This window comes from Talpa europaea (genome assembly GCF_964194135.1).
Source record: "Talpa europaea genome assembly, chromosome: 2".
Lineage (NCBI taxonomy): Eukaryota > Metazoa > Chordata > Mammalia > Eulipotyphla > Talpidae > Talpa > Talpa europaea.
In genome coordinates, this window is record NC_140068.1 from 42,696,119 (window position 1) to 42,714,174 (window position 18,056).

Here is an 18,056-nt window from a genome sequence, read left to right on the forward strand (position 1 = left end):
TACAGGGACCCAAAAGGAAACAGTTCACCCACTCACCAGTGTACACAATTCCATGTTTGGGTGTCACGGAAAGTTTAAAGCAAATACATGTAAATCAAGTTCAGAGAAAATTAAAATGTATTTGTAACCAAGCTTGTGAATTTTGTGTCATGTACAAAAGGTAACTAAGTATTATAAAACTGGGGAATATTTAAGAGCTTAAAAGATGTAAAATCAGAGAAAATCTAATTTGAAAATATGGAGCACATTTTCATCAGTCTTTGTTTTTAATAGTTGAATTCCAAAAGAAATGGAAATCATTCCATATTTACCTAGTCACTTATGGTTAATTTGCAAACAATCCTAAAAACTGTGTTGTGGCCAAATGTCCATATATACTATCTTCTCCTGCCTTTTCCATGATTCCTTTGATTTAGAAGGAATTCCTACCAAGAATAAACATGGTTTAAAACTCCAAGGGCTGAAGGTATGCGTGTTGTATGCATTACTGTTAAATATATGCCACTTAGCATTGTTATGAATTTAACTATGTATACACACAGGTAGTTGATTGGTTTCCTTTGTGGAGAGGAAAGTGGGGATGGTGACATAGATGAGGAAGAAAATGTTAATCTTTCTGAGTTATTATTTTGTTCATATTGTACATTTTAAAATGTTTTTTAAATGGTTGCATTATGTGGGTGTTTCTTTAATTCTGTTTATTGAGGTAATACTGATTTACAACACTATATATGTTTGGGGGGTCTACAAATGTATATCACACCACACCCATGTTGTATTTTATAGGCTATTTTGGTTTCTCTTTTAAGAATTTTTTACATTAAAAAATCAACAGCAGGAAATGTTGCTAAAAATAACTCATTCATAAATAAACTCCTAAACAAACTGAAACTCCTAAATAAACTTAACTAAACTTCATAAACAAACTTAAAAATATTGGCCAATTCTGAAATTAACCAATATCCATATTCTTTTTCTCCAATCTTTATTAGAAATCTGTGTTTTTCCAAAATTAAAATGACAACAAGTTATCACTACTTTGAGTTCAGACTCAGTATTCATATCACCATTCTAAGGGAATAAGAGAAGCATTAGGAAATATGTCAGGAAGAAAGTTTTCCTCTATGGGCTTATGTAGGAAAAAACCCAAAATGACTAAATACATACCTCTAATCCACCATCCTGGTATTTCTCCATTAATCTCTGTATAAATTTTTCAACTATTTGTGGTCTTATGACTGAACAGTTTTCTTTCATGACTTGGTGTTTCCAGAGGTCTAGGGGTAGAAACAGCTATAAATGTCTACAACAAGGTAACTCTGAGACAAAACTCTGGACAAAAAGCTGTCATTTTCAAATATACAAAATAGGGGGGCTGGGGATCTGAGGAGAGGGTTGAGGGTTCAGTATCCTCCAGTACATGGAGAGATATAACAGGATTCTTAATTTGGACTTCAGAACCTCTGAAGTCCAGGGAACATTATTCTGTTACCAAAACTAGAAATCCCAAGTGAAATGCTGTTATTGTCCTTACATGACTACTGGTTTCATTAAGTCCTTATATGTATGTGAACAATTATTTTGGTTTAAGAGCTGTCAGGAATAAATGAAGAGCTATTATATTTATCTGTTTAAGTATATTCCTGGTGTTACAAAGCAAAATTAATATGAATATATAATTAATAAATAAGGGGAGGTTATCCAAAAGAGAGAAGAATCATAGATTAGAAATGAAAAGAGCAGAGACTGTGAATTTTAGTTCCTTGACTGAAGCAGCAACAGGGCTGCTTTAATTGTGTATGAGGTACACACACAATTATTCAGAGTTGCATTGTTTAGGACAGCAAAAATCTGGAAACAACACATGAAGTATGATATAACCTCTAGATGAAATACTATGCCACTGTGAAAAAGAACGAGGCCCTTCTCCATGTACTGATGTGATAAGAGCCATAGATAAAGTAAAAATGATTGGTGCAGAATGTCGACATACATGTTTTCTCTTATAAGAAACATGATAAATATAATGTACTGGGGGATATCCCTTCAAGCACACTCAAGGTCATTACTCCAGAATTCTCTTACCTTTCTGTGATATCATCTCTTCTCTGTTTCCTGGATCATTCATAATACTGTTTCTCTCCCACTTTACAAAACTTCTTCTCCTGACCCAATTCCTCTGTCAGCTATTTTTTTTTTTTGCCTCATTTCTTTGCTTCCTCATGTAGTAACTCTCAAAAAGCTATGTTTACACTTACCATGTGCAATTTCTCTCAAAATCCTTCTTAAACACATTGACTTGTCTCTCACCTCTACTACTCCATTGAAACTGATTTCATTATAAACACCAGTGACTCAACATAGTTAAAGCCAATGGTTTTATCTGACAACCAGCATCATTTCAGTTTCTCACCTCTTCCTCCTGCTTGAGAAACTTCCATCCCTGGATGTAGGGGCACCACCCTACCCTACTCTTCCTTCTACAAGATGTCTCTTAATGGTTCTCCTCCTCCCCTCCCTACCTCCAGCTCTTGACATTAGCGTGTCCTAATATTAGGACATTTCAAACTTTACTTGTGCTTAATTCATTCCTGAACATCCCTCCCAGGCTTGCGCTATAGAGAGACCTCTCCATCTCAGCTGATGACAATTCTACATTCCCAATTGCTCAGGTCAAAAACCAGGGAGTTATCATGGACTCTTTGCCCCACACCAAGTATCCAGTCCTTTACTGAGTGCTTCAAAAAATAAGTCTAGGGGGCCTCCCCAGTGGCGCAGCGGTTGAGCGCTGGGCTGTGGGGCTGCCTGCAGCCTCCACAGCGCCAGTTCGATCCCCGGCTGCTCCCCGGCCACCAGAGGAGGGTCCCACATGGCGCACAGACCTCTCCTGCCGCCCGCTGCTCCCCTCAGCAGTGTACTTCGTCATTCTGCCTGTTCTGCTCCCCACTCTGGCTCTGGTGAATTTTCTCACCCTCCTGCGCTTCTGACTGTACCCAGTGCTTGTATAAATAAATAAATAAATAAATCTTTAAAAAAAAAAAAAGTCTAGGAATTGAGCACTTAATACTTCCACTTCTCCCAACCTTGTTTTATCTCCTCTTGCATGGATTATTGCAAAAGTGTCCAAGGCATTCTCTCTCTTTTTTCATCCTTTCCCTCTTCATAGTCCATTCTTAACACAGCAATTAAAGATTCTATCAAAATGTAAATCAGATCATGTCACTCAAAATCTGTGCTGGCATCACCATTATAGTCAAAGCAAACACTGAAGTCCTGGCAAAGCCCTCGTGATTTGTCCTTTCCTTCTTCCTCTCTGCCTTCACCTCCTATGACTCTTGGGTCCTTGCTATCCCTTAAATATGACAGTCACATTCTGCTTAGGCTTCTGTATGGGCTGCTTTTCTCTCTGGGAATGTTTTTCCCCCAGATACCTACATAACTAACTCTCTCACCTTTTCAAACTTTGCTCTAAATGCCAAATTCCTAGTGAGGGCCTATTTAAAATTGCAATGTGTTCCTTCAGCCCCCCATACTATCATCCTTCTCATTCTCTTATTTTCTAATTTGTTTATTGCTTATAGTCTCTTTACTCCTTCTAGGCATAAACTCCACTAGAGGAAGGCTTTTGTTTCATGAAAGTAAGGTTGTGTCCCTAAAACTGTGCTTAAAATAGAGTAGCCTAGAACATAGTGGGTGCTCAGAAAATAGGCACTGAATGAAAGAATGAACTAGTATATGTGTAAAAAATATATTTTTTTAAAAAAATTACTAAAAGTGTTTACATGGGGGCAGTAGAATAGGGTGCAAGGAGGCCTAAACACACGACTTTTTATATTATTTTGAGTTTTTTTTTTTACCGCGTGAATGCACTACCTGTTAAAAATTAATTTTTTGGAAGGTATGACAGTGCTGGAACAATGGTAGTATGTCAACACTTATGAGCTTCCATATGGAAGAGGGAAAGCACACATGTAAGATAATTAGTGGGATGAGGTCTAATTCCTTTGCATCACCCCAGGGGAGTCTTGAAATAGATTCCAGAGGAGGCAGAGGGAGGAGCCAAGTCTCATCCCACTCCCTTTTCTGCTGTGGGGTTGTTGGCCATCAGCAAGAGCACCCACAGGGCCACTCCTCCCTCCAGCTGTTCCTAATTTCAGATGAGATTTCCGACTCATACTTTCATTTTTCTGCCAGGAGACTCAGTCATACAAGATGAAGCATCCAGCACAGTCCTCCCAGAAATGTGCATATGACAGAGCAGGAGCCTCTGGTATGTACGTTTATTATGTTATTTATTGGGGGGTCCTGCTTCTGAAAATGGAATTTCTCACTCTTCTAAATGGTTACTTTCTACCATAATAATAAATCTGACTTTGCTGTTCCTTTATGACAATAAAGGTGAATATCACTAGTGTCCCAGCAGAGTTGAAGAGGAAAATCCAGAAGAGATTAGGTGTCTATTAGTAGTTCACCCTTCTTAAAATGTTTTAGACTTTTGTAAGTCTCAGTTTTGACAGGACAGAATGCAGGAATATTTTAGACATTTTTCAGATAAGAAATTGGGTATTTTTTCCATTGTGCTTTTGTGGCAGATCTTTGGCTTACAAATAAGACTGGTGAGGGATCACATGAACAACATACTTTTGGTTTGGGGACCGTCACCTGGCAAAACTGGTTTAGGGTTTAGCTCTGGGCTAAACTGAAAGGGGAAGTGTTTTACAAGAGTGCTAGGAATGACAGAGAATGCATCTTCATAAAAGGGGAGAAGCATCACAGGGCAGAGAACTGGGGCCATTTTCCCCACCCCCACTTTAGTCACCAGGAATTACAAGTCCCAGTGTGCCATGCACTGGACTTCCTGAGTAGGGGAGCTACTGGGAACTAGGGCAGAGCTGAGTGGCTAGGTGAGGTTGTATAACACAGAAGGCAGGTAAGCTCTTGGAATCTGGTTTCTGTGGCCCGAATTGCAGCATGGTACAGCTGGGAAGGGGACTTGGAAGAAACATGTGGAGGAGTGATATGTAGAAATAGTTGAAAGAAACACATGGGTGAGAGACATGGGAGGCTGACCATGGCAGCTGTTATCTTGATGTGGTATCTCCTTTTGTCTCAGGTCCCTCAGCCCTGCCTAAACACCTTCTGGTTATTCTCTATCATTGTTACCTTAAACTGTGGCAAGCTAGCAGGTCTTCGCAGCCCCATTTTGGGTCAACCTGTTTTGCTGGGCATTTGCCCATGAGGGGAATGGGGTTTTATTGGGAAACTATTATTTTTTTATTTTTATTTTTTTTAAGATTTGATTTTATTTATACAAGAACCCGGGATACAGGCCAGATGTGCGGGAGGGTGAGAGGATTCACCAGAGACAGAGCAGGGAACAGAACAGGCAGACTGACTGAAATACACTGCTGAGGGGAGCAGCAGGTGAGACAGGAGAGGTCTGCTTGCCACGTGGGTTGCTCCGAGGCTGGTGGGGAACGAACCAGCACTGCAGAGGCTGTGGACAGCCTCACAGCGCTGCGCTCAACCTCCTGCGCCACCAGGGAGGCCCACTGGGAAATTATTATTAAGAATATCCTCTCTTTTGTTCCCTTTCTATGTACACTAGTTCTACTAGATCTTTCACAGTAAGAGTCTGCTTTCTTTGCCTTTGTGCAATGCACTGTAGTATCCCTTTTAGAGAGTGCACCCCTTAAGTGTGGGGTCCCTGGGTACCTATCAGTTGCATGCTAACAGGAAGATTTCCCAGAATGTTTTTTCCTTATGAGTTCAAGTTCAGACATGCATCTGCATCTGTAGGCAGGAATTAGAGGAAGCCAGATTGAGTAGAATTCATCTAAGAGAAGTTCCTGGCCAAGTGGAGCTGGCTGTCTCCAAATCTGTCTCATGTTCAGTGTGCATGTGGTCATGGCTTCTCTCGAATGAAGCAGCTTTTGACAGAAGAATGAAGGTGAAGGCAGACATCACACTGGATTCTAGGAAGGTTTTTTTTCTCCCTTCTCCTCTCACTGTGTTCTCAGGTCCCTTGAAAAGAGGAAACTTTGGCTTCGTGGTGACCAGACCACTTCCCTTTCTTGTCCTCTGAACAATGCCTCCACCCAGGTCCTATTCCCCAAGAAAGGGATCTTGGTTTGGTAGCATTTCATTTCTCTAACATAACCACCAGTCTTCTGTGACTCAGTAGCCCCTTCATCCTAAGCCACTGCAGGACTGAAATATGAAGGTACACATCTGTCAGTCACTGTCATTCTCTTGACCAGCCAGGGTAGCCCCCAAAGGTGGGTAGGTTTAAAGCCTTGTGGATCCAAGCATATGTGTAAATTCTATACTCTCATGTTTCTCTCACTGCTCGCCAGAACACTAATTCCCGAGCTGATAATAGATCTTCCAAAGGGAGATTATTTCTTTGGTCAAATAAACTTAAAGAACACTGCATACTCACTCTCTTTCCTGGGGATTTAAAATACACAGTAGAATAGTAAAGACTCTGAGAAAGTCTGAAGTAAAGGAACCTTTTAAACATTTTCTAATCTAAGTTTCCCAAACTTATTTTGACAAGAACAAGCAAGTAAAACCTTTCTCCCCAAGCCCCTGTAAAACACAGTAGAAATCCTCCTACCCAATGCAGTTAAGACTAAGAATTATGAGCCTCCCCTGATGGCACAGCGGTTGAGCGCTGGGCTGCGAAGCTGCCCGCCGCCACCGAGGGTCCCACATGGTGCGCAGACCTCTCCTGCAGTGCCCGCTGCTCCCCTCAGCAGTGTGCTTCGATCCTTCTGCCTGTTCTGCTCCCCACTCTGGCTCTGGTGAATCCTCTCACCCTCTCGCACTTCTGACTGTACCCAGTGCTTGTATGAATAAATAGATAAATCTTTAAAAAAAAAAAAAAGACTAAGAATTGTTCGGTTAATTAAAAGAAGTTTGTTAGAGCAGAGAATGCTTTAAAATGACATGCACTGTCTTAGACATTTTATTTGATTTAAAGGCACATAAATATATAAACACTTGCCAATATTTTGAGAGCCGAGACCCTAGTTTTCTGTGTGTCTGTTCACTGGAGTTCTGTACTATCTTTCTTCCATAAACCATAATACACCATACATGGACAATTTCTAGTGCTTTGTTGTTTTCTTTTATGTCTTTGTTTTCACGGAGAGAGAACATAAAAATCACAAAACAATCCAAATGCATCCTTTTTTGGCTATTTTTCAAAAGCAGCTTTAGATTCACAGCAAAATGGAGCACACAGGACAGAGAGTCCCTATATATTCCCTACTAGCCCCAGAACAGCCTCCAACATTATCAACATCCCCTACACTGTGGTACATCTGTTACAACTGATAAACCTATGTCATTATCAGAGTCCATAATTTACATTAGGGTTCGCTCTTGGTGTTGTATTCTGTAGGTTTTGAAAAATGTATAGTGACATATCTACCATTGTAGAGATGTATCATACAGATTCATTCAATTGCCCTTAAAAGCCTGTTTCTGCCTGTTCATCTCTCTCTCCTTGCTTAATACCTGGCACTCACTGTTTCTTACTCTTTTCACAGTTTTCTTTTTTCTAGAATGTCACATAGCTGGAATCATACAATTTGTAGCCTTTCCAGATTGACTTGTTTCACTTGTTATATGCATCTAAGTTCCCTCCATGTCTCTTCATGGCTTAATTGCTCATTTCTCTTTAGTGCTGAATAATATTCCATTGATTGGATGTACCACAGTTTATTTTTTTCAACTTAGTTTTTATAGAAGAGATATTTTTTTGTACTCCTATTTCATTGGTTTATATAACACTTAATTACTCAAACACGAGGACCAGAAAACTGGCAAAAACAGATTTGGCACAAACAACGATCAATGATACTAGGTAAATATTTGCAACCCAAACACTGTGTTTAGTAAGTACATTTCTGGCTTGTGTTACACAGGGTGGAAAGCTTCGGGTAACACAGGAGTCTGTTAGAGAAGGGAGACTGGGAGAAGACTGCCTTTACATTTTGAGGAACTTGTGTTCCTCATAGAGACGAGATGCTCCTAAGTGTTTTGATGTGTTTCCCTCAGGTGAAGTGATTTCTGTCCACTCACCTGTAATATGTTATGTTTACCTGTATGTAACTACCTACATTCCCATCACTGGCTACCATTGCAAAATATGCTATATTTAAGTTAAGGTTCACTAACCATGTGCATGGATCTCAATGCACATTCCCAAAAACTTTTTTGACCTTTAAAATTCTTTATCTGACTTCTTATCAGAGGACAGATGAGGTTATCATTTTTAACCTCATAAGGTGGTTTAAAATAAGCACATACTAGGATATGGATCTAATATTTTCTGATTGTTCACTTGTCTGTTCCCTCCCAATGGTAACTTTAAGGACCCTCAGTGTGGAGGGTGACACATGCATTAATCTATTTAGAACTTCTAATGTTTTCTTCCCACATGTCTGGGATACATGTACTCCACTTTGGAGTCTACTGACCTTATCACTGCTCAGGGAAATTTAGAAGATCAATTAAAAATTGCTTCAATGTCAACATGTCAATGATGGGCAAGAGCAGAGCCCTTTCAAATCAGTGGAGTCAATTTCTCTCCTGAGGCAAGCTCTGAGGCCCAAAGGGGGTTGCTAGAGCCACTTTTGAAAGTCCTCAGGGGAGTGCTAGTTCAACCACCAAGAATTAACACCAGAGCCAGGTATGGCTGCCACATTTTCAGTAACTCACTGCCAAACTAGAAACTCACTCAGAAGCTGTATGAAAAGATTGAGCCCCAAGACAAGATGGGATGGAGGAAAGCAACAAAGGGAAGATATAGTCCAGGCTTCCTTTCTAGCAGGGGTAAATGTAGGTGCTGGAGTTGATCAACAAGGTGAGAAGAGACCCCCAAGGAAGGGATAAGAGCTGATACTGCCCTGATTCTCAATACTCTCCACCCCCAGCTCCCTCTGGAGAAATTCCCAGCCCCAAGCTCACCTATCCTGAAACACAAAGGGTAGTATTCTGAATGAAGAAGCCCCCCTCCCTGGAGGCCCCACCTAGTATGGTGGCTTCTTGCTGCTGAGATGAGGAAAATGGGTGGGGATTCCAAGTTTTTATCACCTTCCTCAGACTCACAGAAGACTAAGTTGAATAACCGTATGTAAAAGCTCCTCTGGCATATGGGGGGACCCCATCACTTGTGCTGGGGGAAATCAGCACTGCAGGCCTCCACATGGAGCCTTGCCAAAAGGGCCAAAACAAAACAACAGCCCTCATCAAATCTATGGGTAGACGACCCAACAAGGCCTTTAGAATTGGCCAGTATGCTCTAGCCAAAGTGAGGTTTGGTAATAGCGACCTCACCACCATTAAAAACAGCTGCCTGCCCCTCTACCTGACCCCATTAGCCCCTGACTGAATCAGTCCCTTCCAAGCACAGCTGACAGGCACCCTGACCAGGCAAGACAGGCACCGTGGCAGGGCAGATTCACTTCCAATCCCCTCCTCCCTCCGGGTGTCTCTTGAGAACTGCAGCCCCAAACATCAGATGGGTGCACCTGCTGTGCTGTGGATTTTCTCCAAGGACTGAGAAGGAGCCGCCTGGATGCAGCCAGCACAGCACCAACAACAGGCGCTTTGTCTGTTAAATGCTCTGTAATTGGAGCTCAACCACGCTAGCTCTCTGGTGACAATCGGAGCAGCCCAGCCTTGGGGGGGGGGGGGAAGGGGGGAGGCTCCCCCTCTCTCTGCACAGCCTTCTCCCTAAGTGCTGTTTACAGAAGCCTTTGCTTGAAGCAGTGATAAAATGACAATGTCTTAGGTGAGGACAAAAGTTATTAATTAACATTACAATGTCTGTGGACTGCCTCTCCAACGGAAAAACTAATTTACTTTGCTTGTCAGACAACTCTTCCCTAGTGCAAAGATTGTAGATTTCCCTATAGAATTAGTAGGAGTTTGGAGTAAATCCTGTAGTTCAGATTGAACCAGCTACACAATCCATGGGGCTCCTGAGCAAAATAAAAATGCAGGGTCTCTTATTCAAAAAGCGGTGTTGGGGTGGGGAAGGAGCATTGTTACATATGGTAATATAGAACACATTTTCCTTTTTTCTGTAGTCTCTTCTTAAACCTGTCAGGATGTTTTCATTTGTTTTCAATGCTGCACTCCCTGGCTAGGGGAATTCTCACAGGGCAAGTGTGACCTCATGGGGACATGGGGAACCCCCCTACTCGGTGACTGGGCATGTGAATGCTTGAAACCCATCAGTTACCACACTGAGGCTTCATGCCGAGGCCAGAGGTGGAGAAACTGAGCTAGGTGTCCCACCTTCCCATGGCTCCCCACTCCCCCCACCCAGAGCCCACTGTGGAGAGGCATGCCCAAGGGTATTGCAATCTGGGATATCCTGGGTGTCCAGGGGTGGGCAACAGGCTTGCCCTCACTGAGTTGCTATGGTCCTTCAATGTTGCCAGGTATAGATGCCCCTGTCCAACCCTCCCCAGCCCACTGTGAGTGCAGGACACCGTTGAGGTGGAAGACCACAGCAACTGTTGGGTGGGAATGGTGAGGGTGATACTAGAGGCACCTAGATGCCAGAGACCAGAAAATCAGGCAACTGAGAACCCCTGGCAAGGTGGGGAGGCAGCAGGAGGTGGACCTGGGCAGGAGTCAAGGCTCCAAGCCCTTGGTGCCTGCTCTGCTGAATCACTTATGAAACACAAACTATACATTAAAATGAAGCACTTCAAGGTAGCAGCAAATACCCCTCTGCATCCTCTGAGAGTGCTCCAGTCACATTCCTGTGAACTGACTAGACTGCAAACCTTAGATGAAGCAATTTTGATTGCCTTCCCACCCCAGGTACAGGAATTTGTAAGATTTTGACATATTTATTTCATATATGTGTGTAATATATATATATATATACCTGTGTGCATGTGTGTGTGTGTATGTGTATATATATATATATATATATATATATATATATATAACAAATTAGAAAGCCTTTATGTGCTTCCCCCAGTTCAACTTTAGTTCAGTCATGAGTTAATCAGCAGAGTGGAGACGGCAGCTAACATGTTCTTCTATTTGAAAGCCCTTTTAGTGGAAGGAAATATACCAAAGTATTAAAAGTACTTTTCTCTGGCCAAGATGTAAAAGAAAAATTTTAATATCATCTTCTGGGCACTGAAGTGATTTCTACAATCAATATGAATACATGGATTGCTTTTGTAATTAGGATAAATGATGGATATTATTTTGTGAATTAATGAAATAAGCATACTTTACCTGTGGGAAGAGTACATTCCTCCTTGGACTTCTCTGATACAACCAGTGTTATCTCTCTGTTAACTTTTCTTAACACCTCCTGGATCATAAGAATTTCAAGATTTTCCAGGAGTTTCTGAAGCTAGAGTAAGCATAGAGTAAGTCACTTTCACATTCTGCTTATCCATGGATCCACATTATATTCCTGCAGCAGCAGGGCCCTGGCCTGGTCTTGTCCTTCAGCTACTGTCTCTCAGGGAAGAGGGAGGGGTTTCTTTCTTGGGTTTGCAACTGCTCAGAGAACATCTTTCTTTCTTGCCTATACCCTGATTGATAAAATAACAACCCTTTTGACCAAATTCTGCTAACTAGTGAAGCGCTCAATGCATTTGGGGTCTTTAAGTGTGGTCAGGAATTTTGTTAGCAGTCACGATGAGAGAAACCCTGGAACTTGAAACTCAATTTAGACACAAAGGAGGATTTCATGAGATTTAAAGCTCCATACATGACCAAGAGAAATCTTGGTGAGCCCCTTTTGCTCCCGGTTATGCTTGAAGAATTCACATTTCTCTCTGTAGGCGGACCTCACATGCTAAAGGGGAAACAGGGGTCAGGAGAATTAGCAGTGGGGCTTGGAGCTGGGGTGGGGTGGTGCTGAAATCTCCTTAATGTTCAGTGGACATGCATCTCTGTACTGATACCCAAACAGCAAGAGGCTTTGCCTATTGCTATAAGCACAGCCCGGAGAGTTCTAGGATCAAGGTGAAAAACACCCTCCACACAGACTACATAATCCATACCAAATAGGCTAATTCATCTCAACAAAGAGATATTTTAAATACCATTTCCAAGGGTATGGGGAGGTGTGTTATTTATATGTTGGATTTTATGTTTAAAATGCTAGCAGCTAGCTTATTTTTTTAAAATCATAATCTTTCTTGGGGAAATGTCCCTTAATTTGAGAAAAATCAAAATATAACAATCTAGACTTACAGAACTGATACATTAAGGAGTAGTTATTTGCTTCATCAAAGCCTGTCACCTTAAAATACTTAGCTCTGTCCCTGACTTTGTTCAATGATTTACAAACCTTCAATTTACAATTAACTAAGAAAAAACATCACTTGGGTATATCTGTAAGTTTTCATGATAATGCCATAAAGCAAACTTTGAAAATCAAGTTCAAGATAGCTCCTACATACCTGGTGAGTTTTGATTTCAATTTCTGAAGCTCCTTTTGGGGGAAGAATAGACTGACTACAAATTATAAGTTCCTCAAGTTCATCTTCTTTCCCCATCTGTCTAGCTAATGCTTTCATGCTGGGGTAGAGGATGTCAGTCCTATTAAGAAAGAGAGACAGGCATTAGTAAACATATTTTTTTCTCATTTAGATTCCCTGACAGTTATTTTTATTCATGTTCTGTTTCCTGTCATGTATAAACCTCCCAATTCACCACATTTGCCACTCTCTTCACCAACATTCAATCCTGAGGTCTTTTCACATGGGGTACACTTAATTTCATTCATCATTTTGCAAAATAGCTATAGCCTCTTTTTTATTTATTTTTTTATTATTTTATTTATTTATTTGTTTTTTATAGAGGCATGTTTTATTTATTTGTTTGTTTGTTTGTTTGTTTGATGGTTTGTTTATACATGCACTGGGTACAGTCAGAAGCACGGGATGGTGAGAGAATTCACCAGAGCCAGAGCGGGGAGCAGAGCAGGCAGAAGGACCAAAGTACATTGCTGAGGGGAGCAGCGGGCGGCAGGAGAGGTCTGCGCGCCATGTGGGACCCTCCTCCCGTGGCCGGGGAGCAGCCGGGGATCGAACCGGCGCCACAGAGGCCACGGGCAGCTTTGCAACCCAGCGCTCAACCACTGCGCCACCGGGGAGGCCCAGCAATAGCCTCTGTTCCCTAGTTGCCAGAATAGCTGACTACAATAACTTCATAAGGAACTGATTCGGATTGCACTGCCAAAGTAAAACTCATACTCAGTAAGATCTAGGGTGGTGGGTGTGTGTGTTCGGTAAATGCTTGTCTGGTAACAGACATATGACAGGAGAAAAATGTCTTCATTGCCAGTTAGGTAAGCCCAGCACGCGCTTGAAGCTGCAGAAATACCCACCATCCCCCCGAGTTAAGCCCTCATGTTGTGCCATACTATATCCCTCTGACTGCAAAGCATGAGGCTCTTAGGCTCAGCACACGTCTAATGGGGCAGAAAATGGGGAGGGAATGGAAGCAGCATCTCTGCACCCAGTGCTCGCTGGAATCTATGCACTAAAAAGCTTAGAGTCAGTACCTTGGGATGCACCAGAAGCCCTGCTTCTGGGGGGCAGAACTGTGGGTAAATGATTTGCAGTGCTGCTCAGTGGAATCCTGCAGTTAATAGAATCAGCTTTGCCCCTAAAACACTATTTGGAGACACAGACTGCTGGCTTCTCTGGGGCTGGACAGACCAGAATTCATGGAGCAAATCTTGTCTTCAGAGCAAGGGGCAGGGATTTGTTGAACCCCAGGTTCTGCTCATCCACATGAAATCCACCTCAGCAATACTCACCCATAGATCTCCGAGAAGTGTGTATAAAGAGAGGACGAATAGATATCCTGGCCTCGAAGCCTGAGGCGGCCCCAGTGCTCCTTCAGCACTTCCAGCTGCTTCCATAGCACCAGAAATGATCTCAGCAAAGCCAGGGACATCACAGGGTCGCAGGGGCCCTCCAGCAGCTTGGAAGCTCTGGGGTGGCTTTGCAACAGACTTCCGAATCCTGGCCTTAGGGGCAAATTTGGCTGCAAGCATTATAGAAATGTTTTTTCATCAATTATGGACTATACAGGAGAACCTTCTACATGCGGCCCCCACACAATGAAATCTCTGGAGTGGGGCTCTTCTCCCCAGGAAGGCTGGTTACAGGCCTGCACACACGCAGCGCCTGGAGGGGGTAAGCATCCTGCTGGCGGGAGCCTCAGGAGGGAGACCAATATCTGCATCACTGGCTCTGCTTGAGCCCTGAACCACTGCTTAAAAAGCACTTCCAACATTTATCTGCTTTGAAAAAAGGAGCCCGTGCATGGTACCACTGTAATGATACCTGAAATTGGGGGTTTTATCCATTTCGTGGGTAAGGAAATGGAAACTTAAGTTTGTTTTACCTCCTTTCCATCTCCCATCTTTTAAAAGTTAGGCAGAAAACATGTCTCAATTTGAATTTATTATTCAATAGGCAATTTTACTTAAAATTGTGATTTATTCATTCATTCATTGGTGTTCAGGGGCTGCTTGGAGCCCTGGAGGATGTGGAGGAAACAGGTTTTTAGGTCCCTGCTCTCTGGTAGCCAACCGTGTAAGAGCTGGGTCACCCAGAATGTGACAGAATGGGGGCCTGGGTCCAGGCCTTCAGAGCATCACAGGAAAAGGAATTTTCCTCTTCAGGGAAGGTGGCAAATCTGAGTCATGACATTATGACAAGAAGGGCCTCAGAGAACACTCAGGTAACAGCATTTTAGATACTGGAGTTGCCTGGCAAGGAACAGGAAGAACAACCACCTGGTGTAATAGGATCAGTGCTATTAGCATAGTTAAAGAAAGGCATAGCTGCCAGAAAGAGGAAAAGTTGGCATGCATGACCCTGAGGAGAGTCAGCCCCAGCAGAAAACTGGTCACCCTTGTAGCCCAGATAGGTGCAACAGTCAGCTAATCCAAGCATTTCCAGATTCCTTTTATCTGCAGAAAACTTTCATCAAATGAAATTTTACAGAGTGACCCAAAACACCCACAGACCAAGGTGGGCATGGAGAGAGCAGCCTACAGGTCACCATAGGTGGTCCCCTCTGCCCAGTTGTGCTTCTGAGGAACCCCAGGACAACCGGGGCACATATCTAAAGACGCTGAGCTAATTCATCCACTTCACTTTGGAGTTTTAAAGACTGAAATCTAAGAGATTACAGAGCTAGTGGCATAACTGGGGCAAGAAACTAGGAGCCCTGATACTCAGGCAGTGCATGCCCCATGTCTGTGAGTGATTAAACATCCCTAAATAGTATACGTCATGGAACAAAACTAAACAACTTTATTTATTTATTTATTTTTAAGATTTATTTATTTATTTATACAAGCACTGAGTACAGTCAGAAGTGCGGGAGGGTAAGAGAATTCACCAGACCCAGAGCGGGGAACAGAACAGGCAGAAGGACCCAAGTACACTGCTGAGGGGAGCAGCAGGCTGCAGGAGAGGTCTGTGCGCCATGTGGGACCCTCGCCTGGCGGCCGGGGATCAAACCAGTGCTGCAGAGGCTGCGGGCAGCTTCGCAGCCCAGCGCTCAACGACTGTGCTACCAGGGGAGGCCCAAAACTAAACAACTTTAAAGCAAACTTCCCTTGTTAATATATTCATATGACGAGAAGTCTTTTCCTGTGTTTCATAAGATGGGACAAGGAACAGGAGACAAGTAAAAGGGCAAGACGGAGAGGGTGGGGGTGTGAGGGAAAGCTGGCAATCTATCAGAGACAGGACTAGAAAAGGGCGATCGAAGGGACCAAGGGCCCAGCAAGCTTCTTCATCTTGGCATTACTTTCTCTAATCTTTGTGCTCCCTCTGGGTGCAACATCCAATCCTGTGGGGGAATTTAGAGGGCACATCTACACACACTGACTTTTTCACTGATTGTGCTGATGGGAGCTCTGAAGTGACTCAGTCTTAGCTGGTCAGATACAAGGAAACTGCATCAGATGGCTTCTGGGAAAGATTTTCCTTTTTGATAAAAGATAGATCCCCTCAAAGAGAAACCATTTTACCCCACTTCCATTTTACAAAGATGAGGGGCACTCAGGATGGCACAGTTGAAGTTCCCCAGGTATTGTTGAACGGCTGCAACAACTTGAACTGCCTCCTTCCAGACTTGTTTCAAAAGATGAACACACTTCTCTAATTCAAGTCATGGCTGGCAAAGCCACGTGCTACTTACAGCAGCCGTGCTCGCACTGGAACAGAATATATCAGCTCAAAGGCAGAGGAAAAAGCTGCCAAAAGATAGTGGTTTGGAAGTTGAAACCTGAGGATAAGTAGGAGGAGAGAGTACACGTTGCATTTGCCAAAATGATACAAGTTCAGAGCAGAAAAATTGGCAGGAGTCAAGTTGTGAAGGTCTAGTTAAGGCACTTGGCCCCTATTCTCCGGCATTTGGAAGTCCCTGGAGGATTATAGGAGAGAAGTGACATACTCAGGTTTACATTTAAAAATATTGTCCTGGTAAATGGACTGGAAGATGGTAGCAGTATAGGCAGTCCGGTTGGAGGTCATATGGTGATGAGGATTCGGACTGGTGGAAGGGAGTGGGGATAGGAGGTTGGGGAACACAAACTCAAAGGATTAAAATAATAGAATAGTAAAACTTGGTGTCTGTTGTGAATATGATAAAGAGAAGTGAAAGATGATGTCCAAATTTCTTGGCTTGCATAAGTGGACAGCTGGTGGCTGAGTGACCGAGAGTAAGAGAGATGAGTGACTCTGAGAGGAGTACAATGAGTGCAGTGTGGGACACACTGTCGCTCAGGCAGAACCAGGCAGTTGAATATTTGGATCTGATAGGATGGAGCTTGGGGCTACACAATTAGATTTAGAGAGTCACGCTATGTTACTGTCATCACAGCTCTAAGGAGATGGTTTTACCTGGGGAGAGTGAGTGGAGCGTAACAGCAGAGAGGGATCTCCAGGCCAGCCTGTTGGCTTGAATCTGGGTCTCTCTCCAATTTTTCTAGCAGTGTGGGCAGTCCAATTGGAGGTCATATGGTGATGATAATTTGGACCAACTTCCAAACCACTAGGCATGAGACTTTGGGCATACTATATAAACTTTCTGATCCCTGGCATTCTTATTTGTAAATGAGAATAATGAGAGTAATTCCTTATGGAATTACTGTAAGGATTAAATAGATGAATACTTACCAAGCCAAGAACTCTGAACAGATCTCAACTCATAACCCATTTATTGAGCAACCTTGAGCATTAGACTCAGAAGGCACAGTGCCTAGGGTCCTGCAGTTGCTTTAATTTCTTTTAAAATGAGAAAAAAAAATAGCTTTTAGGTAGAAAAAATGCCTTCATGTATCATATCAATTCATATTCCTTATAGTAACATAGTTGTAAATTATAACTTTAATTTTTTTAATGGTATAGTTTATTTATTTTTTAAGATTTATTTATTTATTCAAGAACTGGGGTACAGGTCAGAGGTGCAGAAGGGTGAGAGGATTCACCAGAGACAGAGTAGGGAGCAGAACAGGCAGAATGACCAAAATACACTGCTGAGGGGAGCAGTGGGCGAGACAGGGGAAGTCTGCCGTGCCATGTGGGTTGCTCCGCGGCCGGCCCGGATGGAACTGGCACTGCAGAGGCTGCAGACAGCTTCACAGCACTGCACTCAACCGCCGGCACCACCAGGGAGGCCTTTTTTTTTTTTTTTTTTTTTAAATGGAGATAGGGGCCCACAGAGGCTGCAGTGCTGGGTGTCAAAACGCAGCCCAATAGTAGCAGTAATAGCAGAAACTGAAGGACAGAATCTGAAAATACACACATTAGGGGGACTGGCAGGAACAGAGAGGCCTACAGTGGGGCCTGAGATGGCGTGGCCAGAGATGTTTGAGCAACACTAGGAGGGTCATGCTTCAGAAGACAAGGCTATAGACGCTTCTAGACCACACCGTGCCAGAGGCTGTGGGGGTCGGGGGTGTTTTGAAAGTATCCAGGGACTTGTGACAAGGATCCTGGTGCTCTCGATGAAGTAGTCTCAGTGGT

General features: G+C 43.0%; 1 protein-coding gene across 1 annotated transcript in view; it reads right to left on the bottom strand.

Moving 5' to 3' along the window:
* LOC311187134 (uncharacterized protein) overlaps positions 1 to 18,056 on the bottom strand; it is a gene marked incomplete at both ends in the record, with an annotated part of 128,839 nt that overhangs the window by 20,075 nt on the left and 90,708 nt on the right. Inside the window, 4 exons of the mRNA XM_084258407.1 lie at positions 1,168 to 1,277; positions 11,278 to 11,398; positions 12,459 to 12,597; positions 13,823 to 14,052. Of these exons, the coding sequence (XP_084114533.1) occupies positions 1,168 to 1,277; positions 11,278 to 11,398; positions 12,459 to 12,597; positions 13,823 to 14,052 (600 nt within the window). The remainder of the gene's footprint in view (positions 1 to 1,167; positions 1,278 to 11,277; positions 11,399 to 12,458; positions 12,598 to 13,822; positions 14,053 to 18,056) is intronic.